The sequence below is a fragment of the Gallinula chloropus genome, assembly GCF_964237585.1.
Source record: "Gallinula chloropus genome assembly, chromosome: 20".
NCBI lineage: Eukaryota > Metazoa > Chordata > Aves > Gruiformes > Rallidae > Gallinula > Gallinula chloropus.
In genome coordinates, this window is record NC_140105.1 from 8,958,671 (window position 1) to 8,984,292 (window position 25,622).

At 59.6% G+C, this 25,622-nt stretch overlaps 4 protein-coding genes across 4 annotated transcripts in view; 3 read left to right on the top strand and 1 right to left on the bottom strand.

Annotated features, from left to right (window-relative positions):
• SLC39A11 (solute carrier family 39 member 11) overlaps nt 1–1,245 on the bottom strand; it is a gene marked incomplete at its 5' end in the record, with an annotated part of 84,450 nt that extends 83,205 nt beyond the window's left edge. The window contains 2 exons of the mRNA XM_084273400.1: nt 133–171; nt 1,138–1,245. Coding sequence (XP_084129526.1) covers nt 133–171; nt 1,138–1,245 — 147 coding nt within the window. The remainder of the gene's footprint in view (nt 1–132; nt 172–1,137) is intronic.
• The window catches only part of RPL38 (ribosomal protein L38), a 225,277-nt gene that overhangs the window by 57,707 nt on the left and 141,948 nt on the right, over nt 1–25,622 (top strand). The window lies entirely within an intron of this gene.
• Nucleotides 8,928–10,043, top strand: SSTR2 (somatostatin receptor 2; the record flags this gene model as incomplete). The annotated part of the gene is made up of 1 exon (XM_084273393.1): nt 8,928–10,043. One exon carries the CDS (start codon nt 8,928–8,930, stop codon nt 10,041–10,043), a length of 1,116 nt encoding a protein of 371 aa, XP_084129519.1.
• On the top strand, nt 17,227–25,620 carry COG1 (component of oligomeric golgi complex 1; the record flags this gene model as incomplete). The annotated part of the gene is made up of 14 exons (XM_084273521.1): nt 17,227–17,484; nt 17,592–17,836; nt 18,265–18,446; nt 18,609–18,779; nt 18,858–19,011; nt 19,646–19,856; nt 20,010–20,786; nt 21,056–21,202; nt 22,133–22,294; nt 22,517–22,644; nt 23,129–23,237; nt 23,790–23,899; nt 23,986–24,061; nt 25,336–25,620. 14 exons carry the CDS (start codon nt 17,227–17,229, stop codon nt 25,474–25,476), a joined length of 2,871 nt encoding a protein of 956 aa, XP_084129647.1. The 3' UTR covers nt 25,477–25,620.

A 25,622-nucleotide genomic window follows, 5' to 3' on the forward strand; every position in this document is an offset into this window, starting at 1 on the left:
CCATGCCCACACCTCAGGCAGTTATCTGAGAAGCACTAACTCGAACGGGCAGCCAAACGAAGCATGGTGGGGCTTCAGAGGCACAGAGAGCACGGGCAGAGCTGATGATGAGGAGAGAGATGCTGTACTTACCCCCGCGGCGAAGCCCAAGCTCCCATCCAGGATCCGCCTCTGCAGAAACACAAGCCAGACACAAAACACACTGCTTACTCCTGGTAGGAGCAGCAGAGAGCGACCACACCACAAACCACACACACACACAGGGTGGGAGAAGCCTGCTGCCCTGAGATAACTCTCTTCTCCCCATCGCCACAGTCCCAGTGACTTCTGTGCCTTGAGGCCAGCACCACGCTCCTCGCTCAGAGGAAGGAGCCCACTGCACATCCCGACTCCCTCAACAGCCCAAATCTGCCTGGGCTGGGCTAAGAACCCCTCCTGCCCCTGAGCACATGCTGCCCTGCCTCTCCCCCAGCCTGCTCTCTAAGATTTTGGATTCCTCTGGGAAGAGGCTGCTGTAAACCAAAGCCATGGGCCTTCCTGCACCCTGCCCGCTTCGCTCCCAGCACAGTTTTCCTGCTTTAGCACATCACCCTCCCCCAGGAAGAAAAGCAACGTGCTACTGCACAGGGAATCTCACTTTGCAACAACCTCCTGAATAAATCATCACAAGAGAGGGGCATAAATAATAAATCCATCCGGGCAGTTGTGAGCACAACAGGAAAGGGGAGGGAAGGGGGGGGGGGCTCTAATTTTGGCATATGAGATGACTTAAGGATCAGCACTGGCTGGTTCTGAGCACGGGGTGACCCGAATCCCTCACTGGAGATGTGGCAGCAAAACCAGGTTGCAGGAGGAGAACCTGCTGTTCCAAGTGGAGCCCTGCCTGCGGCTCTGCCCCCTCTCCTGTGAGCTGTGCTACATACCGCAGCCCCAGCTCAGGAATTTGATTTCCTTCTCCTCTTCTGCACTAACACACAGGAGAGAAATGAGATGGATTTTTCTCCTCCTGCCCCAGGATCAACGTCAAGTTCCTCACACAAGGGAGCCAGCAGCCAAAACCACCCACAAGCCTTGCACAGCCCCCTGCCCCAGTCCCTGCTCATCACCTGGGACAGGGGACGTGATCCCAGCACCCACCTGCCCACTGGAAAACACGAAGACCAGAGCGGAGCCGGCTGCTGTCAGCCCCCAGGTGAGGAAGGTTCCCAGCACCGACTGGATCACCGGCCCGTACCCCTGGATCATGCTGACCTAGGAAAGACAAGAGGCATCAGGTGAAGTGTGTGGCCTTTAAAGAGAGCGAGTCACCCCCAAAGCCCTCCCCAGTTCACGTGAGCTCCTGACCAAAGGGGACAGAGTGAGCTCACCCCACCTCCCACACCACCCCGCTTCTCTCTTCCCCCCAAGTATGGCTTTGGGGTTTAGTCTGAGCTCAGAGGAGCAGGAGGGATGGGACACACTGCATCATCAGGTGCACAACCTCACCCTAATTTTGGGCTCAGCCCCCAGCTGGCACCAGGGTCAAGCAGCTCCAGAGAAACACAAAGGAATGGTGCTTAAACCTCGCTGAGCGAGGGGATCCTTCATCCCAAGTCCCCAGGCGAACCCTGGGCACGTGCATCATGTCCCACTTCTTGGTGGCACTTCCTTGTGCCAAAACCCCACTTCACCCACGCTGGCTGCACCTGGCCCAAGGACCAAGCGACAAGGGGAGCGAGTCCCGGGATGAGGCACCAAAACAGGGCTCAGGGCTGCAGCCGAGGGGCTGCTGAGGGCAACCTGGCCGGGGAGGGTGGGCAGCAGGTAGGGCCCAGGTTGCTGGGCTGCCCAGGAGCAGGTGCGTGCATAGGCACACAGGTAAACACACGGCCCTGGGGAGGTGTGAATACACGGAACCACACGTGTGTGCTCACAGAAACACACTGGGCAGGCACCCTGCTGCCTTCCCCCACCCCACAGGCCCTCCTGCCCCGGCCTTGCCCCAGGGTGCGGTGGGTGTCCCAGCCAGACCCCTCACTCTCGGTGGCTTCCCGGCCCCGGGGACAGGGAGATCATCCCCCCCCCCCCGCCAACACACACACCCCTCCAGCAGCCTGCACCCCTCCCAGCACCCCGGGGCCCACGGGAGACACCCCAATACCCCAGCAAACACCCCAGCGGCCTCCCCAACCCCCGGGCGCCGGTGCCCTGCACCCCCGAACCCTCCGGCCGCCAAGCTGGGGCCCGGACTCGCGCACCGCCCGGAGCCGCCGAAGCCCGGAGCCCCCCGGACCCCGCAGCCCCCCGGTACCCCGTCCCCGCGGCCCGGAACCCCGCAGCCCCGCGGCGCGGAACCCCCGTGGTCCCCAGAGCCTCCACGGCGCCCCAGCCCGGGGTCCCCGGTCCCCGCAGCCCCCATCCCCACTCACCACCCGGCGCTCGCCACCGCGACCCCGCGGCCACTTCCTGGTGCCGGCACACGTGTCGCCGCCGCCGTTGCCCCGCCCACCGCCACGGCCGCAGCCAATGGGAGCGCGGCGGGGGCGGGCCGCCCGCGGCTCTGCGTTTCGGGAGGGCGAAGCTGCCAGAAAGTGAGGCGGGCGGGCGGCGCGGGCGGGCGCAGCAAGAGCTGGTGCTGCCACCCACCCACCCACATCCCGGACACGGCCGGCCCCCCCACGCCAAGGTAACCCCCGGGCAGGGGTGTATAGAGATGTCGTGTTGGGGTGCGCTCAGAGCATCCCTTCCTGGCACCCAGCAGCTCATGAGCGCAGCCCGCCACTGGTGTGGGGAGCTGTGCCCGCGCGGCGCAATCAGCCCCTTCTCATTAACAAGCACCTTAATGAGCAGCGCACGGCAAGCTGCTAGAAACAACCCCCCCACCCATCACCAGTCCATCCGTCCCCAGCGCAGCCCTCAGGTGCTGCATCGGGCACCCCTGTGTCCTCTCCCAGCGTTGATGTCCCCTCAACACATCACGGTGCTGCCCACGGCTGCAGCCCACCCGGGCTGGCACCAGGACCAGCCCCAGCAGCCTTGGCAGGAGGGTTTGGAGCTTACAGCGATGGCCGTGGTGCGGGGGGAGCCAGGCCAGGCTTGGGGTTCGCTGCTGCCTCCTGTTCGTGTCACACCAGAGCGTGCAGGGGGTGGCAGAAGGACGTGACCGGCTCTTTTGTAACATAATCCTCCTCTATTAGAGCGTCGAGCTTTCCCCAGCCCCTGGTCAGCCTAACCTGCCACAGCTGGGAAAGGTCAAGGCCAGCTGAAACTGCCCTGATTTAGGCTTCATCAATCTCCCCCGGTAATTGCCTGCATCCTTCATTAGTGCCCGTAACAAGGCCGATATGGTGAGGTGACAGCTGGGAGGGACACGGGAACAGAGCGAACGGAGCCTCCGCCCCCCACCCCGGGGTTCCCTGCCAGCCGTGACGGAGGCGGTAGCAGGGCTGGGGACAGCTGGTGATCTGGCCGTGGGGACACTGCTGACACCAGAGCCTGCCCGGCACGCTGCCGCGGGCTGGGGACAACTGCCAGGGATGTCCCTGCCTTGGGACGTGTGGGCAGCCCCGGACAATGGGGACGGTGGAAGGGGCTCAGTGCAGAAGCATCACGAGCAGAATCACCTCATGTTTCCCCCGCCCGGTGTCGTTTCTGCCACAGGGATGTTCCCACATCACCTCCCTGGGATAACAGGGCTGCCCCCCTGCCATCCTGCACGGTCCTGCCTGACCCCACAGCTCGGGGTCTGGCTCAGCCCCTTCCTCCCAGGGAGGGCTGGCAGCTCCTGTCACAGCACCAGGAAGGATGAGACCCACCAGCGCAGCCACGAGCTACCTGGAGTCACTTAAACATGTTTTAAACCCACAAAAGGGGCGCAAATTCTGTCATGACACATCAGTGGGAGACGCTGCAAGGGGCAGCACCACAGTCCCAGCGCCAGGGAGCCCAACTGCCAGCCAGGACCTGAACCCCCAAATCCCAAACCCCTATGTCTCTCTCCAGGCACAGCAAGCAGGGTCCCTCAGCTCCCGCCCTGTGTCCCCTTGGCACAGACTGGGCTCTTTCCCAACACAAATTCACCCATGTCAAGCTGGGGCAGTGGCTGGAGCCAGCCTGGACCCACACCAAGGGCTGCCGAGCCCAGGGAACAAGGACATCCAAAGGGACAGGGCTCTGGAGCAGCCCAGCAGCACCAGGCAGGATCAGGCCAGGCCACACCATCTCCATCCTGGTGGCACCTCTCAGTAACAAGGCACACAGGGACGGATTTACGCCTCTCTGCACCGTGAGAGGAGCGATGGACACAGTACGAGGCCGGAGGAGCCCATCAGTGCTGAGCTGCTTTGGGCAGGATGGGCCAGGAGTCCCAGCAGGTCAGCATGTGCCATAACTAACCCTGACATTTCAAGCTGGTGCAGGCAGCCTGACTGCCAAATGCCGGGGACTGTTAAATCCCCATTTAACGTGCAGGGCCCTCTGACAAGCCAGGCACAGCGGGGACAGGAGCAGAGATTTCAGTCCATGGTTGCCAAAGGCTCATTAGCGTCAGGGGTTTGGTGATATGATTCACAGGGAATGTGTGTGGAAGCTTTAGCTGCAGCCCAACACCCCCCCTCCCCCAGTATACACTCGGCAGAGATCAATAAACTAATTACAGAGGTAAATAACGGCAGCAGGGTGAGAGTGTGAGAGGTGGGAGCAGGAGGCAGTGCTGGGGAAGGAGCTGCGTGAGGAGGGTGAGGGGGGGTCCTTGGGGAGAGAGGAATCTGCATCCCATGGGGTCTGGATGCTGCAGGGTGTGTGGGGGCTACCTGGCCACAGGTGAAGCCACCAGTGCCTCTCCCTCCCCATCAGTCACCATGGCCAGATTAGATCACATCAGTCGGACAGGAACCAGCCTGGTTCTGCCCTGCCTCAGGGGTGCAGAGAGATGGCCCAGACCTGTTTGTCTGGCTAATTAGCCTCCCTCCATCCCAGGCATCCCTGTAATTGAACCAGGCAACCTCCAGCCTGGCGTCAGCAGAGCCACCAAAACCGCTCGCGGCTGTTGGGCTGGAGACAGGGAAGGGAAAGGGCAGGGAAAAGGCAGAGCTGCCCAAAGAGCCCATGGGAGAGGAAAAGCCACAGTCACCTCTGCCCGTGCTGGCCCTTTCCCACTCCACAGGGGATGGTGGGGTCCCTCCAAGGGCAGCGTGCTCGGGCACGATGCACAGGGGCAGGATGCTCAGGGCTGGCTTGCAAAGGCTACGATGAGCCCTGGGGCTGATACTGCACCCTGGGCGCTGGGTGTGGGGACAGTGACAGGGCCAGCAAGGCTGTGTGGCTCCATCACTTCCCAGCACCCAGAGAAGAGGCAGCTTTAACCCCCAGGGACCTGTCAGCCAGCACAAACAGTGTCCAGAGCAATGACCCATCAGTCATTAAGAGACTAGCAGAAGAGCTGTGGTCAGGGGTACCCTGTTACCCCCCAGTTCCCCCACTTCCCTCTGCCAGCGCAGACCAGAGAGTCCCCCCAGTCCAACACAGCCTCCTTTGCTCCTGCAAAACACCAGACATCTCACTGCCTCCCCTCCATGTATTGGGGAGAAAGGCCGGCTCACCCTACCCCTCTGTTGGCACTGAACCCTCAGCTCCTTACACCACTCCTTTCCAGGACAGGGGTCGAAAGCACTGTTTTCCACAAGAAGTCTTGCAGAACAGCTGGGAATAGATGGCAGGAAACTTGGAAGGGCTTTAAAAACCACTTCATGGTCACGTAATCCCCATGCCCCTCTCCCATGGGTTATATCAGTCCTTGAAGCCATGTGGGAAGAGGTCGTGTGTTTCTCCTACATCCAGCCCTGCCAGTAAATTGCTTTTTAGCTGAGTGGCTGCTTCCCAGGCTAAAGGACAAAGAGGAGTTTATCTGCCAGCACCAAACCAGCTGCTGGGGTAAAAAACGTCTCGCCGAACTAGGGACCACCCAGAGATAGGGATCAGGCTCTGCATGCACTTGGCTTTCACTCAAACCTAAATCTAAGCAGAATTTAAATATATATATATAATATACCTGTTCAGAAGGCTCAAGTGCAGCTTTCTGGTTGAGCTGGCTGCTGCCTCACTGGACAGAAGATCAGCTCCAATCAGCCCCTTCATATGCACCCACCCATCATGCTATTAGTTTTGAGGGGGGTTAATGAAGATTGGGTCTGTTTTTAGCTGGGCTGAACTCACACAGCTCTCTGCCCCCACATCCAATGCCAACTGCCCAAGGCAGGGGGGAATAAAAGAGCAGAGGGCAGCTGAAGCCCCAGTGCTCAGCAGACAGCCCCGAGCAGCCCCACAGCTGGCAGGAGGCACCCCGAGATCCCTGTGCTTGCCCTGCCCCAGCTGTCCCTCATTCCAGCCCCCCCCCCCCAGCTCAGCACTGTGCTGGGCACTGGGAGAAGCTGGTGAGAGTTGGGGGCTGGTCTTAGAGATGGGGTGAGGGGGGGACTGCAGTACGGCTGCACACCAAGGGACCCCCGGGGAGGGATGTGGCAGCGTCGCCTGTTGAGGGGAGAAATTCAAGGAGGCAGCACTGGCAACACGCTCGGGAAGGCTTTGTGCTGCCCTTCCCGCTGCCGGCAACGGCCGCAGATGCAGCTTTGAGGGAAGGGCACGGTCAGGACATCCCTCCCGGGCACAGGAACCAGCCGAGGAGGATAAAACCACTGTGAAAAGGTCACCAGGCATCAAACCCCTCTCCTACGCCACGCTGGTGCGCGGTGCTCCCCCCTTCCCGGTGTCAGGGAGCATCTCTGCTCTGCCTCTGTTTCCAGCAGGTCCTCACACCCCCTCCATGTGCAGGACCCTGCTGGGATCAGGGCGCTGCCCTCGGGGCTTGCACGGGTGCCATCAGCAGGGCACCCCAACGGGCAGCACCCCACGGAGCTCCGATCCCCCACCTGTATCACCCAAACCATCCTCTGCCCCGTGCTCTCTCCTCACACGCCTCCAGTGGGATATTCATTCCCACATCATCTGTGCCAGAAGCAGCTTTTCCAGCCTCGTAAAGATCTATGGGGCTGACAATGACTCTTGCTCCTGCTCCAGGACCCGGTGTCTTCAGATCCACCTTGGGAAGTGGCTGGCTAAGTGCAAGTGAGAACCTCCTGGTCCCTCCTGCCACAATCCCCAGCTTCACTCCCGGTTCTTTGTTCCAAGTCACTCTTCATTTCCTGCTTTCTATTGTCTCTTTGATAGGTGATGGAAAGTGGTGGTGGGGGGGAAGGAATAGCTATCATTTAATTGCTTTCAAGATCTCAAACAAACCAGAGCAGAGGTTATCTCCCCCAAACCTCTGGTTTTTGGTCTTCCTCCTCCAGTCATCGTTACTGGGTAACTGCAGAGGGAGAGGCTGCAGCAGTAGCCACCCATATTGCGTGAGCCCCTGGAGACCCCAAAGCTGTGGGTGACCACAGCATCACCTCAGCATCACCTCGCCATGTCTCCCAGCTCTGCACCCAGCAGAGACCCGCCTCATCTCACCTTTGGTGGCAAGGTGCAAAGTCCTGGGACAAAGCACTCCCAGCTTCCTGGGAGCCCTTGGGACTCTCAGACACCTCCTGGGGTTCTCCAGCGAGGGTTGCAGTGTGACCATCACCCTGTTGGCATCCTGCCCTGTCCCCCACCCTGCCCCGGTGGCCCTGGAGACATCAGGAGACGCTGAGCCCTTTGCACCAAGGCCGGAACCGAGATGCTGCTTCTGCAGCAGGTGCCAAACAACGAGGCCGAGTGCCAGAGGTGGTGAGGAAAAGGAAGGAGCTGAGGAAGAGGAAGGAGCTGAGAGGTACGTGCCCTTGGGGGGGGTCTCTTCAGCTGGAAGTCTCATGGAGCCAGGGAGGTCCCGCCACCCTCTGGGGATGAGCCAGGGTCTCTGCACCCACACCGTCTGCTGCACAGCACCCCCAGCACACACCCCACACCCCCCCAATCCTCCGAGCCCCTATTTTTGGGCATCCTTCACCGCGCACCAACAGCCTCCGCGAGCGGGATCGCGGCAGAGCTGGGACCGCACAGCCGGACCCCTGGGAGCAGCACCCCGGGTGGGGGGGGGGGGGGGTGGCAGCCGAGGTGCCCCCGCTCCGCTCCGCTCCCGGGGGGCTGGCGGGGCAGGGCAGGGTAGGGCAGGGTGGGCAGCACCGGGCTGTCCCCGCCCCGGTCCCGCAGAGCCGCCCTGCGCGGGGCGGGGCGCAGCCGGTGCGCTGGGTCCGGCGGCGGAGCCGCGCCGGGGACGGCGGGTTCTCGGTGCGGAGCGGTGCGGAGCGGAGCGCAGGGCGCTGCTCCCGCCGGACCGGAGCGCAGCGCCGGGAGGAGGTGAGCGGGGATGATGGGGTGAGGATGATGGGGTGGGGGATGATGGGGTGGGGATGAGTGGGGGGTGTCTGCGCTTCTCGGGGTAGCGCTTCACCGCGCCCGGGTGTCCCTGGGCGGAGGGATGGCTCTGGGGAGGATGCGGGGGTTGTACCCCCCGCACCGAGCTTAATCGTTTGCGGGAGGTGTCCGGGCGTGGGGTCGCCGTCCCGGCTCGGGAATGGGAAGGGAAGGGCTGACGCCCCCCCGCCGAAAGGCAAGGAGAGAGGAAAGGCTTTTCCCGGAGCTCCGAGAGTCGGTCGCACCCAGCCGGGACTCACCGGTTGTGTTTTGGGAGTCGTGAGGACTCCGGTAGCGCCGGAGCCGGGAGGAACGGCGGTGTGGCCAGGGCAGGCTGCTCGGCACCGGGAGGGAGGCTCCGGAGGTCTGGGGAAAGCCCCTCCGGGAAGCATCTCTCCTCCCGAGCTTGGCAGCAGGATGGGCAGACCCTCCGCAGGAATCCCTTCATTTCTATTTATTCTCCGATTTCTAGAATCTTCTCCTCTATCCCCAGAGCAAGGGAAGATGACATCTCGGCTCCTCTGAACCAGCAGCACCCGGGGACAGGCAGAGCCATGGAGGTGGAATACGAGCTGCCCAACGCCACCGCGTTCTGGTTCTCCCCATCTTCCCCCTTTGACAACTTCTCCGTGGAGGCACCCACCAACACATCACAGAATGCCACAGGCCAGCACTTCGACCTGACCAGCAACGCCATCCTCACCTTCATCTACTTCGTGGTCTGCATCATAGGGCTGTGCGGCAACACGCTGGTGATATACGTCATCCTTTGTTATGCCAAGATGAAGACCATCACCAACATCTACATCCTGAACCTGGCCATCGCAGACGAGCTGTTCATGCTCGGCTTGCCCTTCCTGGCCATGCAGGTCGCCCTCGTGCACTGGCCCTTTGGCAAAGCCATCTGCAGAATCGTCATGACGGTGGATGGGATCAACCAGTTCACCAGTATCTTCTGCCTGACGGTTATGAGCGTTGACCGGTACCTGGCTGTCGTCCACCCCATTAAATCTGCCAAGTGGAGGCGGCCCAGGACAGCCAAAATGATCAGTGTGGCCGTTTGGGGTGTCTCCCTCTTGGTGATCATGCCCATCATGATTTATGCTGGGGTGCAGCATAATCATGGCAGGAGTAGCTGCACCATCATCTGGCCAGGAGAGTCGGGCGCCTGGTACACAGGCTTCATCATCTACACCTTCATCCTGGGCTTCCTGGTGCCTCTCACCATCATCTGCCTTTGCTACTTGTTCATCATTATCAAAGTCAAGTCCTCGGGCATCAGAGTGGGCTCCTCCAAGAGGAAAAAGTCTGAGAAGAAAGTCACCAGGATGGTCTCCATCGTGGTCGCTGTCTTCATCTTCTGCTGGCTCCCCTTCTACATCTTCAACGTCTCCTCAGTCTCCGTCCTGATCGTGCCCACCCCTGTCCTCAAGGGCATGTTTGACTTCGTGGTGGTCCTCAGTTACGCCAACAGCTGTGCCAACCCCATCCTTTATGCCTTCTTGTCTGACAACTTCAAGAAGAGCTTTCAAAACGTCCTCTGCCTGGTGAAGGTCAGCGGCATGGACGAGGCGGACCGGAGTGACAGCAAGCAGGACAAATCCAGGCTCAACGAGACCACAGAAACCCAAAGGACCCTGCTCAATGGTGACCTGCAGACGAGCATCTGAGAGGGCAGCGGGGTTGTCCTTCCTTTGCTCTCCTTTCCCCACTTGCTCCCAACTGGCAGTGGCATGTATGGAGTCGGGGCAGGAGTGCCAGCTTTGGGGACAGCGGTGTGCACACAGATGGGTGCCGGGGGTCCTCAGCTGCTGGTGGGTTGGCTTTCAAGCTCTGGGAAGGATCAGTTTCAAGAGGACCTGCCTCGGCCGGGAAAACAAAGACAAGTTGTAGCAATGCCAGCGCATTTCGACACCCAAGTGCCACCAAGGGCCACAGCCATTGCCAGGGTGGCTCCGCTGGCTTCCCCGGTGTTACCCTCAGGGCTGGCTGGCTTTGGGTGCTTAGCCCCTGAATGGGTGCTTGCACGTGGACACACGCACGCAGCGGGGTGGCCTCAGGAGGAGCCGGGGCTGCGGGTGCGTGCCAACACGTGTGCCACCGCAGAGATACACCCTCTTATGGCAAAGACCTGACAGGAGCTCCCCAGAGAGTCCACACGTGCTCCCGCAGTCACCCTCCCTATGAAGACAAGGATATTCGGGGTTGCATTTTGCCTGGCTCATCCATTACTCCATCACCACCACCCCCCAAAGCCTCCCTGCCGCCGTTTGACTGCATCCTTTGCAACAGCCACCCTGCCCGGAGGTGGCACAGAAGTGGACCAGGACAGAGGCATCCTCCCCGCAGGAAGCAGCAGCTCCTCTGGTCCCACCACAGGTCCCATCTCTGGCTGCAGGAAAGCCCCTTCCCTCCTCCCGCCGTGACATGACGTCGCCTGCCCACAGGTTTTTCTCCTCGGGTTTCCCCCTTTTCCCTCCTCCCCAGTAGCCGCTGCCCCTCCTGCCACCCCCATCGGGCTCACGATCAGTCCCCAGGCTGCACTGGCAGCTGAGATCACTGTTGTCCCCAGCGAGCCACAGCCAGGCTGGCTGAGCAGCCACGGAGCGTTCGCCCGGCACCAGTTCCCAGTGGGAAATCCTGGGAAGCATTTAACCAGCAGGAAAACCACCAGGGGTTTGGAGCAGCCTGACAGGGGCTGCAGCACATCCCACTGCACCGGGGGAAAACCTGGGCTCGTCCTGCCCTCGCCGTGGCTCCGAGGATGGATGGGACAGGGGCTGCCAGCCCCACGGTGAGCAAACAGCGACTGGCTGCCGGTGACACCCACCCTGCTCCTTCCAGGCAAGTCAGGCTGGTGGAAGGAGTGATGGAGAGACTGGGCAATGGGAAGTGGGGGGATGCTGGGGGCTTGGCCCCCACCCTCATCTGAGTCAAAGGGACCGGGCAGAGCAGGTGCAGGGCTCCCAGCACCGAGGCATGAGGAAGGGCAGGGCAGCACGCATCCAGCATCCCCAGTCCCTTCTGCACCGCAGCATGGGAAAGGCGGGGGAGATGCAGGGTGCAGCCCATGGTGTCAGGGGTGGCGGGTCCAGCATCCACTGTTTTTACCTTCCCCAGACCACCCTGGAGCACTCGTCTCTCTCCCATCCCTGCCCAGCCCCCCAGCTCAGAGCACAAACCCAGCTCGGCCGCCCTGACCACTTGCTCCTGCCCCAGCGAAGCCGCCTTCCCCAGCCAGCACGAGGGAAAGCCCAGGGGAGATGGAGAAGTGCAGTCTTCCTGCCAGAGCACCCCGAGCTGCTCCTGTGCCAGAGGCCAGGCTCTGTTCACAGGCTCTTGCTTCAGAGCTGAGCCGTGGGAACACAGCCGGTTAGGTGGAGAAAACAGCTGGGGGGTCAGTCACCCCCCCCCTTCCCATCCCACCCCAGTGTCCCTGTACAGAACCCCATCGCCGGGACACGCAGAGCCTTCGCCTCACACCACGAGGGATGCAGGATGCGAGGATGAGTGTTGCCTATGAGGTGCTACCTGCTTTGGGGTGCTGCCTCGCTCAACCACATACCCCAGCTCAACGCCCTGAGAGCACCAGCTCTCAGAGAAGTTCTCCTGCAGCTTTGCAGGGCTCTTTTCCCCAGAGCATCGAGGTCCTGCTGTGCCACCCCAGCACCCGTGCCAGCCCACCCAAAAAAGGGTATCCTGCATGTCAGAGCCATGGCGCAGGGCTCAGGGGCTGTCTGCAGGGCAAAGCAGTGTGTTGTCAGCACGGATTTGCTTTTAACTATTCCCTGCTCCTCTGAGGAACGCGGTATCTGTGTTTGAGCAGCGCGTGGGCTGGGCGCTGAGCTGGCACCTGCCTGTCCCCTCGCTGCCTGTGCCAGGCTGTGCAGGCAGCTGCTCCCCGAGCACATCCCTGCGTCGGCTTTGTTAAGGGAAGCGAAGCCCAACAAGGGCTCTGGGCTGCCCTGCTGACGCTGCAGGAATGGAGCGTGTCACGCTACAGTGAAATATGGGAGAGGGTGATGGCCGGGCTCGGCGCAGCCGGAGCCCTGGGCTCGGGTGAGGCTTCGGTGTCAGAGCTGCAGCGATGCGTCAGCCAGGCTCTGGGTGGTTGATGTTTGGTGGGCAGTGGAGGAGTTATCTGTAGGGAAAGCAGGGGAAGGGGTTGGGAGTGAGTCCCCCCACCCTTCGTGGGAGCCAATGTTTGCACCCCTTCCAGCACTCACTGGCAGCAGAGCTGCCAGCTTCACCCTGGTCCTATCCATGTGAGCCCAGACATCAGCATCCAGCGGGAAGGGGGGGGACAGGGGTGGGCACAGGGGGTGATACCTGCTCCCAGCCGTACCCACCGAGCCATCAGCAGGAGTCCCTGCATGGGGGTGTCCCCTCTTTGGGCTGATTTAATGCTGACAGTAGGGACAACCTGGCTTCTCACCCCCAGGAAGGACCTGCACCCAGCACTGCGTGTGCCCAGGTCACCTTTGTCCCACCAACACCCCTCAGCCCCCCGGGCAGAGAGGTTTCAGAGCTGTGATCTGAAACACCCCATCACCCCCACCCCGTGCAGCCAGGGGCTCTCTTGGGCTGAGGGGTAACAGTGCTGCAGGTGAGCGAGGGACATGGTGGGGGGGAGCTGCCACCAATGCCCCCAAGGTGGGATGCTGCAGAACAGGAGCGCAGGGAGGCTTAGGAAGGGAGTGGGGGGGTGGCAGCTCCCTCCCATGAGAAGAGCAGGAGAGCACAACATGCCCCCTGGATGGAGCAAGCAGGGAGGGAGCCGCAGCCCAACCGCTCTCAGTAAAACCAGCGAAATAAAACCTTCTGCTGGTTCATTGCTGCCTAATAAACAGCAGCACCGGCGCTGCTGCGAGTAACAAAGTTTTCCTTCCCAGCCACTTGATTTTAGTGGGAACTTGACCTCATATCAGCTCTGCTCTGAAAAGCCTCGCGGAGCTGCCGGCAGCCGTAATGAGAAATCTCCCCCGGTTATTGCAGAGCGCCCAGGCTGATGAGTGGCTCCGCGGCGGCTTCACACGCAGACTGTCCCCGGGCAAGAGAGATTAATTACAGCTCCCGCCCGGCCAGAGTGGCTGGAACTGATTTATCACAAATCTGAGGTGATGGGAAGCAGAGACATGTGTGTCCTGGAGAGCTTCCCTGGGTGCTGGGAGCGCGGAGACGGCTCCACGCTCCTCGGAGCGGGGCTGGAGCTGGTGGCTTTGCTGTGAGGCTGCAAGTGCTGCCACAGCCAGGGCTGTCACTGGGGTGTGCATGGTGTGTCACTCTTACAAGAAACTGCCGGTCCCAGCCCGTAAAGCTCATGAGAAACCAAGTCCCCTTCCCCTCCCCATGTAGGCAAGGAACCCCAGCTCAGCCAAGGGCTGGCTCTGGCTCTCCTGAGCCCCCACAGGATTGACCTGTGTGGAGGCATCCTTGCTGTCCCGCTTCTTCAGCCCTCAAGGGGTGAAGCCTGCTGCTGGGGTTGGGCTGAGCATCACCATGGTTGCCGTTCCCACCATGCCCACCTCAGGCCAAGCCACCGAGCCTGGCTCCTGGCACCACAGAGGCCAATGCCCCACAGTGCTTGATAGCCAAACCCGCTCCGATGGGCTGGGAGAGGCTGGGTCTGGACCTGGAGCCTTCAGTTCCTCCAATCAGCACCGAGACAGCCTTGGAGTTCTTAAAATAATGACCTTCTAACCAAACTCGGTGTCTGTCTCCGGAGGGCTCCCTGACTCTCCATCCCAACAGGAAGAGCCTTGCCTCTGATGGAGACCCCACAGAGAGGTCCCTTCCCTCCCAGACCTGCAGGAATGCAGGCAGCCCCCAGCCAGCTCCATCCCCTGCACTGAGAGCTCCCAGGCTCCAGATCCCTGCCGAGTGCTTTAAACCAGGACCAGACTCTCACATCTTGGGGGTTGTTTCAGCCCTTGGTGTGAAGAAGGTGATTCCAAACCACTCAGGGAGAGTCTCCATCCCTTCTGCCGGGGCTGCATGCCCTGCCCAGGGCTGCTCAAAGCAGGGATCACCAGCGAGGTGTGAGCGGAGGGCACGAGATCCGAAACGAGAGCTGCTGCTTCCCCACCCGAGGACACCTCTGCCCTTCCCCACAGGCCTCCAACCCCAGCATTGTGCTCATGCCTCCCCACGGATTTCCTCCCTGCTTATTCCAGGACCTGGACCCAAACAGCCAGGGCAGGACAGCCAGATTCCCCCTGAGCATCAGGGGAACCTGCCTCAAGCTGTGCCCTCACCAGGAGGAGACAAGGGATGCAACACCCGGGCACACCAGCTGTGTATCCCCCCCCCCCCACCTTCCCCCCTATGGCCAGGAGGGCAGGGACAGGGACTGTACATATCTGTATATACTGGACACGCCAGCAAAGGGGGTTGGTTTATCACACCGACACTGCAGAGACTCACCCTCCCTCACAGATACTGGACTCAGCTTCTCCTTGGCTCCCCCCTTGCCCTCCCCATGTGCCATGGGGCTGGTGATGCCACGCACGAGCCAGGAGAGACCAATGAGGCTGCTCCCACATCAACCAGTGACTTCCACAGGGCGAGGGAAGGCGAGCTTTAGTCTCTGCTAAACAGCTCTTCCCTGCCAAGCCAGGGCTGTAGCAATTGGGGGTGGGGGGCCATCCCATTCCCCTCCTCCAAGCAGCACCACGCTGCCCCCCTCCTGTACATACACCCTCCATATCTATAGCCATGCTGTGTGTAGTGTGCTTGGCTCTGCTGTACGATGCTTTGTGACTGGAACGTGCTGGAGAGCGTTCCACTGCGTTTAAGCCTTGCTTTCCCCTGTAGCAATTGGGTTTGGGTTCAGAACTAAGCCTCCCCTCAGCAAAGGGTCCCCACTGACAGGGTCTGCGCCACGGGGAGGGAGTCACAGGTGGGGTGGGAGGGAAGTAAAAGAGTTTTCTTATAATTTCTGACTGTGTGTGTGTGTGTTAGAGCTGGGTGGGAGCTGCAGGGTCTGACCGAGATTTGGGTTCTTCCCTGGGGAGGAGAAGAGGCACCAACCCTGGGACACACTAAGGCACAACTCGCACTCAGTTCCTCTCCCAAAACTTGCTCTTCCCCATGTCCATCTCTGGTTGGGGAGCAACATACTCAGTTCTTCACACACAGGGTGGTCTCAGCTCCAGAGGGACCAAACTCGGGACACTGAGGTACAGGCATGTCTGGGACATAGTCACCCCTCAGAACCTGATGGGTAACAGGTGAAACCACCACAGACAGCTCTTCCATACAAGGAGAACAAACAGCCTGACAGGAAGAGCTTCTCTTCCCAAGACAACCCAACCTCAGGGCTGGTTTTCGTGAGATTGGGACACACCAAGTGCCATCACTGCAGGTTTAAGAGACTGGGGAGACCAGCGTACACACTGGGGAGGGGAGGTGTTGGGGAAAGAGGTACAGGGCAACTCACCCTGGAAAGGAATCAGTTCTGCTGCAAACCAAAAGCTCAGCTCTGACCTCCTGCACAGTTTAACACCAACACCTTCCACACAAACCAACACTTCACCCCAAAACACCTAGGATTTCTTTCTCCCCTTCCCCTTTTCCCAAATTCATGGGATTTGGATACAACCTCTGCCAGCAAAGCCCCAACAGCCCCCAAGACTCATTACACCAGTACGAGCCAGACATTCCCTGGCTCTTGCAGGGGAACAACGGGCAGTCGGGGCAGGATTTTCCTCTGGGAACAAGTGGTTGTAAAGGAGCAACTCCGGTGCTTGTTGCTACACTGCACTGTAGCTGGCTGAGTCAGCATTAAGTGCTAAACAGGTACGTCAGCTCCGGGGAATTCTTCTGGTTGGGTTTGTATATAAAGACATGAACACACAGGTCCGTGTGGGGAGACGGCTCCATGGGGAAACACAGAGTCCTGACCGGCAGTAACTGCCCCGGGGATGGTTCTGCAGACACGAACCGGAGCGGGCAGGGCTCATTCTGCCCTCGCAGGCTGCAACCCCCCTGGGAGATGGGGAGGGGAGGTACGGCGGGGTGAAGCTACGTGATAAAGGGGTGTCTGGTGGGTGTGCCCCCCAGATCCACTCAGCCTGACGTTCCCAGAGCTGAGCAAGAGGGGGGCTTTTCTTTTTCCAATTAAAGCCCATCAGATGGGCTTTGCTCCAAGGGGTCTTTTTTGGGGGGGAGGGGGGAAGCCTGGTGCGCAGAGTGAGCTGTTGGAGGGGAGCTTGGCACACCCCGTCCCAGCCCCCGGGGAGAACCTGGGGGCCGTCGCAGCGGCACCCCCCCCACCATCACCTCCACCTCCTCCCCGCCCCGGGGTGGCCGGGCCCCGCCATCCTCTGCCGTCCCGCTGTCTCCCTCTAGCGCTGCCGGGCGGCGGGTCACAGGCCCGGGGGAGCGCCGGGAGAGCCCGTCCAGGGCAAAGCCGGGCGGGATGGGACGCGGGGGCTCAGCAAGAGCCGCCCCGGGCTCCCGGCTCCGCTCCCCGGGGGGCTGGGGAAGGGTCGCGGGGGCTCGGGGGATGGGGAGCGACGCCCTGACCTCCTTCCCCCCCTCCCCCCGGGCTCCGAGGGGCCTCCCGGCGTGTGCGGAGCGGGAGCGGCACCCGCAGGACGCAGGTAGCGGCCCATTTCCCCGGGAAACGGGCAAAAATTCGGTAAATAACCACATTTAAACGCCACCTTTGCTTCGCCTCCCCCCCCCCCGCCGGCCGCTCTGTGTCGCCATGGCAACGACGCGCCGGGCGGGGCTCTGCCCGACACAAAGATGGCGGCGCCCCGCCCCGGGAAACACGTTCCTCCACCCGTCACAAAAATGGCGGCGGCGGCCTCCACGTCAGCGCCGCCCCGGTTCCGGGCTGCGGCGGTCATGGCGGCGCGGGTGGCGGAGGCCGAGTCCCTGTTCGAGGCGCACACGGCGGCCGAGCTGCGGGCGGTAGAGCGGCGGCTGCGGGCGGGCATCGAGCAGAAGCGAGAGGAGCTGCGGCAGATGGTGGGCGAGCGGTACCGCGACCTCATCGAAGCGGCCGACACCATCTCCGAGATGCGCCTGAGCGCCGAGCGCCTCCTGGGCGCCGTGCGGGGCCTGCAGCGGGGCGGCGCGGCCAGGCCCGAGCCCGCGGCGCCGGTGAGGGGAGGGGAGGGGAGAGGAGGGGACGGCGGGTGAGGGGCCGCGGCGGTCCCGGAGCTCGCCCGCCGACCTCTCTTTTTCCCCCCTCCCCTCTGACCCCGCAGGTTCGGCCGCCGGCTCAGCAGAGCTTCTACCGGGCGGCGGCGCAGCTGAAGCTGCTGCTGGACGTTCCCGAGAAGGTGTGGGGGGCCGTGGAGGCCGGCCGGTACCTGCCCGCCGCCCGGCTCCACCTGCTGGGTGGGCACCTCCGCCGCCAGCTGCAGCTGGACGCGGCCTGTGCCCGCGGCAGCCCGGTCCTCGCCCGGTTCCCCATCCTGCTGCGGCAGGTGGCCGCTGCCAGCCACCTCCGGTGCGGGTTACAGCGGGGCCTCGGTGGGAATGGGGCATGGGGAGGGTGGTGGAACGCGGGCATGGGGTGCCTGGAGAAGCTGGGGCTGCCCCTGGATCCCTGGCAGGGTTGGAGGCTGGGTTGGATGGGGCTTGGGGAACCCTGGGCTGGTGAGGGGTGTCCCTACCTGTGGCAGGGGGCACTGAGGGGCTCAGGGCCCTCTAACCCAGCTGTTCAATGACCCTGCTACTGCCCTAGAGCTCTCACTGCCAGCCACTGTGCCCTGCGCTGGCCATGGGGCAAGAACACCTCACCCAGCCCCACAATGCCCCAATAGCCCTGCTTCCCCCTGGGGAGAAGAACATCTTCACTTGGTCATCACACAACCACATCTGAGTATCTTGGCTGAGCGCTGAGACCAGTGACCATCCACCTCATTCCCTTGCCAGATCCACCATCCTGCAGGAGAGCAAGTCCCTGCTGAAGAGCCAGACCGTGTCGGACCAGGCGGTGGCAGAAGCTCTCTGTGCCATCATGCTCCTGGAGGACAGCTCTCCACGCCAGGCCCTTGCTGATTTCCTTCTGGCCCGGAAACTGGCCATCCAGCAGCTTCTCAACCAGCCACACCACGGTCAGTACAAGGGGCTGCCTCACTTCTGCAGTCAGGGCAACTCCCTTTGCTTCATCTTCCTCCCGTGCCGCAGGAGAGCGGGTGGGTTAGTCCTGTAAAGCACCAGGGCTGCTCACACCTCTCTCAGAGGGGCTGCCTCAGCTGAAAGGTGTTTCTCTGCAGGTGCAGGTATAAAAGCTCAAGTGTGCTCCCTGATAGAGCTGCTGACCACCACCCTGTACCAGGCTCATGCTCTCTTCTACACCATGCCAGAAGGGATGCCACCAGATCCAGCCCTACCCTGCAGTTTGCTCTTCTCCACCCTGGAGAGCACCACAGGCCAGCACCCAGCAGGTGAGTGCTAGGGCAGCTCTTCCTTAGGCCTCTACCTGCCCATATTTGCTGGGCTGACCCCCAGCTGTGTGTTTCCAGGGCGAGGTGGGGTTCTGGAGGATGAGGTAAAGCTGAGCAGCTGGTTCAAGTACCTCCCAGAATCTGTGGTGGAGTTCCAGCCAGTGCTGCGGACCCTGGCACACCCCATCAGCCAGGACTACCTCAGAGACACGCTGCAGAAGTGGATCACCATGTAAGTGTCACAGCGTCCCCCTTTGCAGGGCTGTCCCTGACACCACACAGCCTCTGTGCCAAGGCAACAGCACAAAGCAAACCTGAGCTCACCTACTTCCTTGTTCACTCCAGGCAGGCCGTGCCTTCTGCTGGCTTCTTGCCCAGCATCCCCTGTCCCCAGCAGTAAACCAGCCAGAGGCACCTTAGCACTGTCCCAACAGCCTAATGTGAGAGATCACCTGAGCTGCACCAAGAGCTCTGCCTAGAGCTGCTTTACACCACCACAACCACAGAGTAAACAAGAAGAAAACCCCTTACCTGGGATTTTGATCCAGTACCTCCTTTCTCCTCACTGCCCTTCCCTGGACTGGGCAGGGAGGCAGCCAGACCCCCTTTATAGAGTTACCAGCCCCACCTCATCCCACTATGCCTTGCCCTGTGGGTGGGCCCAGCCTTGTCAGCCCCACACCTGAGTCCTCACCCCCAGGAGCTGCTGCTGGGGTTGGCAGCTGCTCTGCTCCTTGGGCTGCAGCCCCTGTGCTGAGCTCACCAGCTGGGGGAAGACTTCCCTCACCTTGATGTAGCTGACGTTCTCTCCAGCCTTTCCCCAGGGGTGTTGTCTGTGTGAGTCTGACCAGAAATGTGGCTTTCAGGTGCAGTGATGACATCAGGGCTGGGGTCAGGAACCTGCTGGTCTATGTAAAGAGCATGAGGGGCCTCGCGGGGATCCGCGACGCGGTGTGGGAGCTGCTCACCAGCGAGTCCATAAGCCAGAACTGGGAGGCAGTGTGCCAGCGCCTCTTGGACAAGCCCGCTTCCTTCTGGGAGGACCTGCTGCAGCAGCTCTTCCTGGACAGGCTGGAGGTGAGTGCACTGCCACTGCTGCTCTGTGCCCTCCCTCTTGTCATCTCAACCAGCCCTGTGAGCAGCACCAAGCGTGTGTTTGAAGTGCTGGGTGGCATGAGGCACGTGTAGAAGATGGTTTGGTTATTTTTTTCCTTCCTCCTCCTTTTCCAGACCCTGACCAAAGAAGGGTTTGACTCCATCTCCAGCAGCTCCAAACAGCTTCTCACCTCAGCCCTGCAAGAACTTGAGGTCAAACCCAGCACCTCTGCCCTCAGCAAGCAGCTCCAGTTTGAACACAACGTGGCCCTGTTCCTGTGGTCAGAGAGCTCCAGCGACCTGCCTCCCGACGCCGCTTGGGTCAGCGTGGCAAACCGCAGCCAGTTCGCTAAGAGCGGCCTGTCCATGAAGGCCCAGGCGCTCACACCCTGCGTGCAGAGCTTCTGCTCGGCTCTGGACTCAAAGCTGAAGGCCAGGTTGGATGATCTCCTGTCCTACCTTCCCACAGACTCCTCCAAGGACACGGCACCTCAGCCACGCTCTGCCTTTGACCGTTACGCCGACGCCGGCACGGTGGAGGGGCTGCTCCGCGATCACTGCGTCGCCTGCATCCGCCACGTGCTGGGCTGCGTGCGTGAAGAGCTCCAGAGCGCCCAGACCCTGCTGGGAGGGCAGGCAGATGCTCCTGGTGATGCCAGACTCAATGCTGTCCTCTTCATGGCAAGACTCTGCCAGTCCCTGACCGAGCTGTGCCCTCACCTGAAGCAGTGTGTCCTGGGCCACTCGGGCAGCACGGAGACGGCGCTTAAGGAAGCCCGTTCCACCAAGAAGCTGGGGAAAGGGAAAGCCCAGGAAGTGAGCCCTGTGCAGGCCAAGTGGCAGGAGGTGAAGGCAGAGCTCCTGCAGCAGAGCCTGTTCGCTTATCAGATCTGGAGCTCAGCTGTCACCAAGGTAAGGAGCTGGTTTCTCTCCTCACAGCTGCTTCCTGTATGGGTTTCACTTGCTCAGCACAGCCTGATGCTGTCAGTCTGTGGGGAGAGGTAGCTACCCACAGCCGTAGCTCGGAGGTGGCATCCAGTGGGATGTTCTCCAGGTTTGCTTTGGGAGAAGCAAAGGGATGTGAGAAGTCAGCCTGTGTGCCAGCAGGAGCAGGCTGCCTGTCCGTTGGCTCTCCCATTAGAGCTGTCTGTCTGTCTGGGTGCTTTTGTTTGGTGTTGTAGGGTCTGGTTCAGTGCTTTACCCACACGTTGCTGCTAGACACAGCTGGCTCTGTCTTGGCCACAGCCACCAACTGGGATGAAATTGAAATTCAGGAAGAGACCGAGTCTGGGAACAGCATAACGTCAAAGATCCGGCTGCCTGTGCAGGTATGAGAGGCATCCCCTCAGGAGAGGCTGGGAATCAGTCTGCTGGGAGAAGGGCTGTTTTCCAAACCCTCTGCCCTGTCAGGTGGTGCTGACCTGCTCCAGGGTTTGTTTGGTGTTATGAACACAGGGTAAACGCTCTCTGGTGCTCTCATTTGCTCTTTGAAATACTAACCTCCTAAGGACAGAGGTCAGAGGAAGGAAATTGGCTAATTGCTGCTGTATATTCAAATGAATGGCCCAGATCCTGTTAAACTGAGCCAAAGGAGGACACACACCCAGTCTGTACACAGAGGCCTCCAGGAGAGAGATTTTGTGGTGACTGGATGCAGTAAAGGACAGGGCTGTGACAATGGGACACTGCAGAGCCCAAGAGATGTGGGGCCTGCAGCTCTCCTTGGCCATGGTGGTGGTGCAGGGACACTCGCAGTGACAAAGCGATGGCACAGAGGGAGAGGAGGGCTGGGGCAAGGAGTGAGCTCGGTGGCTGCACAGAACTGGAGGGCCTGGGCAGGGCTGTAGGCTTTTCTAGTGAACCTCCTGAGGTGAAGCTTGTTGATTCTGAAGGAAAAAGCAGCCAGATGAGAGTTCAGGATAGTCAGGAGGCTCAGGAGAAGAGCAAGAGAGTAAATAATGAGTGGATGGGGAGAGCAGGGTTGGTGGTGACAGAAGCAGCATGAAGTAATCCTGTTCTGAGTACTCTTAGGTGAGGACCTGTGGTAAAGTACTCGTGGGGCTTTGAGGAGTGCTATAACCAAAAGTCTGGTGTGGCAGTAAATAAAAACCCCCTAAGATACTTGAGCTGTGCTGTGGAGGCAGGTAAGTCACAGCAGCAGTGTTGTGGTTGCTGAGGAAGTAGGAAGCTTGCACGAGAAGGTTCTGTGCTGCTGGTAAAGCTAACAAAGCTTATGGGCCTCCTGTTCCCTTCAACAGCCGTCCTGGTACGTCCAGTGCCTCCTCTTCAGCCTGTGCCAAGAAGTGAACCGGGTTGGTGGTCACACCCTTCCGAAAGGCACCTTGCAGGAGCTGCTGAAGACCTGCATGGCAGAAGTGCTTGGTGCCTATGAAAAGCTCATGGAAGAGAAGCAGGAGAAGGTACATGAGGCAGGATCAGCCCTTGTTTCTGCTGGTGTGGGATGGGGTCACTGGGCACGTGGGGATGCATACACACCTGTCCCTTGGAAGGGATCAGGCACCAGATTGTGCGCTGGGAACGGTTTGGTTAGGTTGGTTGTTCCTTGGTGCTGGTGTTTTTAAACATTCCCCTTGAAGGAGTCACTGACTGAAGAGCCCTGTTCCTGTCTGTGCTGTCCACAGAAAGCAGGTGCCTTCCCCATGACCCAGAACAGAGCTCTGCAGTTACTCTACGATCTGCGGTACCTGAGTGTCATCCTGACGGCGAAGAGCGAGGAAGTGAAACCCAGCAGGGTCAAGCATGACTCCAGGTGCAGTTCTGGGGTTCAGGAACCAGCAGTGGTTTGGGGGAGGCCCTAAAACAGTTTAAAGCAGCAGCTCAGGTGGCTGGTGGGAGGATGCCCCACGGGGAACTGTGCCTTTGTGCCTCACAGGAATGGGGCTCTGATGTCTTCACCAATGCTAAACTCATCCTCATTGTGTACAGAGCATCTGTACCTCAGAGGATGGACTGGCAGAGTTCAGTTAAGCATAACTCTTCCACTCAAGAGTTAACATCTTGTGTACGCTGCTGTCTTGGGAACTGAGGCATCTCTCCAAGATGCAGCACAGGGAGAAGGTTCCTCTGCCACAGCAGATGATGCAGGTTGTGTAATAGCTGGAAATCCTTTAGGCTGCTGCTGTTCTGCTGCGTAATTCCCACTTTGCTCAGTCACCTCCTGGGGGCAAGTCCCTCACTGAGGGATCAGTGAAGCTGTGGATTTAAGCCCTGACCAGACTCTGCTCTGCTTGTAGGATTGAGAAGGTGACCGATTTCCTGGAGGGACACATAGATCCGTTTGACTTGGACGTTTTTACCCCACACTTGAACAGCAACCTTAATCGCCTGGTTCAGCGAACCTCAGTAAGCTCAGGGAACAGGGAGGGCTGTGTCAGGAAGCTGTGCTGCAAACCAGGCTTTGGAGGGCAGCTGGGGTGGCTTTATGGACTGCTGAATACCTAAAGATAACCACTAGCACTTACTCAGAAGTGGGAAGAGTGTTTAATGCCAGCTGAAGATAAAGAGGAGCTTGCTGAGCTGGCTGCACAGCACGTAATCCTGCACAGAGTTGGCTGAACTTTATCTAACAGGATTCACTGGAGCCTGTGCGATGCTAATTGGGTTAAGTAGTGGAGGAGGAGGGGAGATGCTGCATATTCAGACTTAAAACCAATCACAAGCACTGTGGTGTGCCAGGAGACTGGCCAGCAGCACATTGTGGGGTCAGCTCTCCAGCCACCCCCAACCTCAACCTCCTTTGTGCCTAATGCCCAGGGAGGGGGTTGAGTCACCTTCCCTGAATGTTTAAAAAAAGGGTAGATGAGGTACTCAGGGATATGGTTTAGCTTAGGATGGGAATGGTTGGACTTGATGATCTTAAAGGTCTTTTCCAACCTGGTGATTCTGTGATTCTAGGTTCTCTTCGGCTTGTTGACTGGGACTGAGAACCAGTACACGACCAGGAGCGGCACTGTGAGCTCCCAGGAGCTCCATAACATCTTGCCCTTAGCATCCAGCCAGATCAGGTAAGGTACCCAGCTCTTCTGTGCAGCCCTGCATCTCTCTGGGAAGCAGATGGAGAATCACACCCTTCTTTCTTCCATCTCTTAAGATTTGGACTTCTGCCACTGAGTATGTCGAGCTCACGGAAGAGCAAATCTGCTACCAGGAGTACAGAAACAGTTCAGGTAGGTACAGCTGAGCCACGTTAATGTTTTGCCAGTGCTGGTTCTCCTGCCAACACTGGAGCTTGCAGGGAAAGAAGAAAGTAGCCAAAGAGTTACTATTTAACCTGATTTTTATTGTTGGTAAAACGATAGAACCATTAGGGCGACACAGCAGGAGACGGTTTGGGTTTCCCTGTAGCCCTCACAAAACCCCTGACAGCCCCTGTGGTTTTGGGCCCCGCTGCTCTGTGGTACAACAGACACTGAACACGCAGCGAAGACTCACACAGATGAAGAAGCATTTTGAGATCAACACATAAAAAGCCCAACTCATTTAAAGATGACTGCAAGAAACCTTGAAGGACACTAGCTAATTATCTCAACTCCTTTCCAGTGCGATGCTGACCTTTAACTCCTGACGAAGCCTGGCTTGGGGTATTTCAGCCTGTGTGTGAACAGAGTGGCTTGCTCCTCTTGCAGAGGCTCTGTGTTGTCCTGTGCCTGAGTTTTACCTGTAGGCAACTGATTGTTGCTACGTTTGCTCCAAACATCTGCTTAGATGGAGTTCTCTGTGCTGAGGAGTGAGAGTGCCAAGGAATACCTCATGGCTGCAGGAAGCTGGAATTAGTAATCTGTTTCCTTTAGCTGTTAACCCAATAATCTAGCTGTGGTGATGTCTCTTTCACTGGGCCAGAAGGGAGAAGGTCTGGTTTGATCAGAGCAGAGTTACTTGAGATGCTCTTGTTGACTTCTCCATTATTCAGAAGCATTAAGGGCCAGAGGCAGCGTAAGGGCTGTCGGAAAGCCCACAGCCTCATGATAAAGGTATCCTCTACCTCTTACACCTCAGCTGGAGCAGAAGTGTGCAGTGATGTTTGGCTTGCTCCTGACACTTCCCTGCTCCACTTGCTTGCACACACTCCTCAGGCTCCCTTGCAGATGCTTGCTGCCTCTCTTGTGCTACATCAGACCAGGAGAGGTCCAAGTCCCTAGTTACTCCAGAACAACAACACGGATTTCTACCTTGCTCTGAGAGCAACAGCCCTTTCCCTGCTGTTCATAATGAAGGGGTTTTAATTATGAGCATTGAATGACACCTGAAATGTTACCTGTTGCTCTCAAGAGGAAGGTGCTGTGCTGCTGCTGCCGCACTCCTGCTGCCCCAGGAGTGGCACTGCTTAGGTTGTGGTTGAGCTGTAGTCTATGCCTCCTTGCTGCTACTAGAGAAGAGGGTATAGAGTAAGTCAAAGGTATGCTGTAGTAGTTAGTGATGCTTTTGGTTTCACACCTAACAGGTTCCAGCACCTGCGCTCACAAGAGCAGAGGATGAGGCATCGCGCCCTGGCTCCCTGTTCAGGCAGCTTGTGACCGAGGAGGAAGACACAGCTGCACCGTCTCTCTTCAAGCTGGGGTGGCTTTCTGGCATGACCAAGTGATGCAATAAAACACAGAGAGCTTGGCTGGGTCTTCATTTCAATGAGATGGTGCTCACCCTGCACCAGGGAGGGCTATCTCCATCCTTAGCCAGATGTGTGCCACTTGAACCAGGATTGTCCTTGCCCTCTGCCTGGAGAAGAGGTGT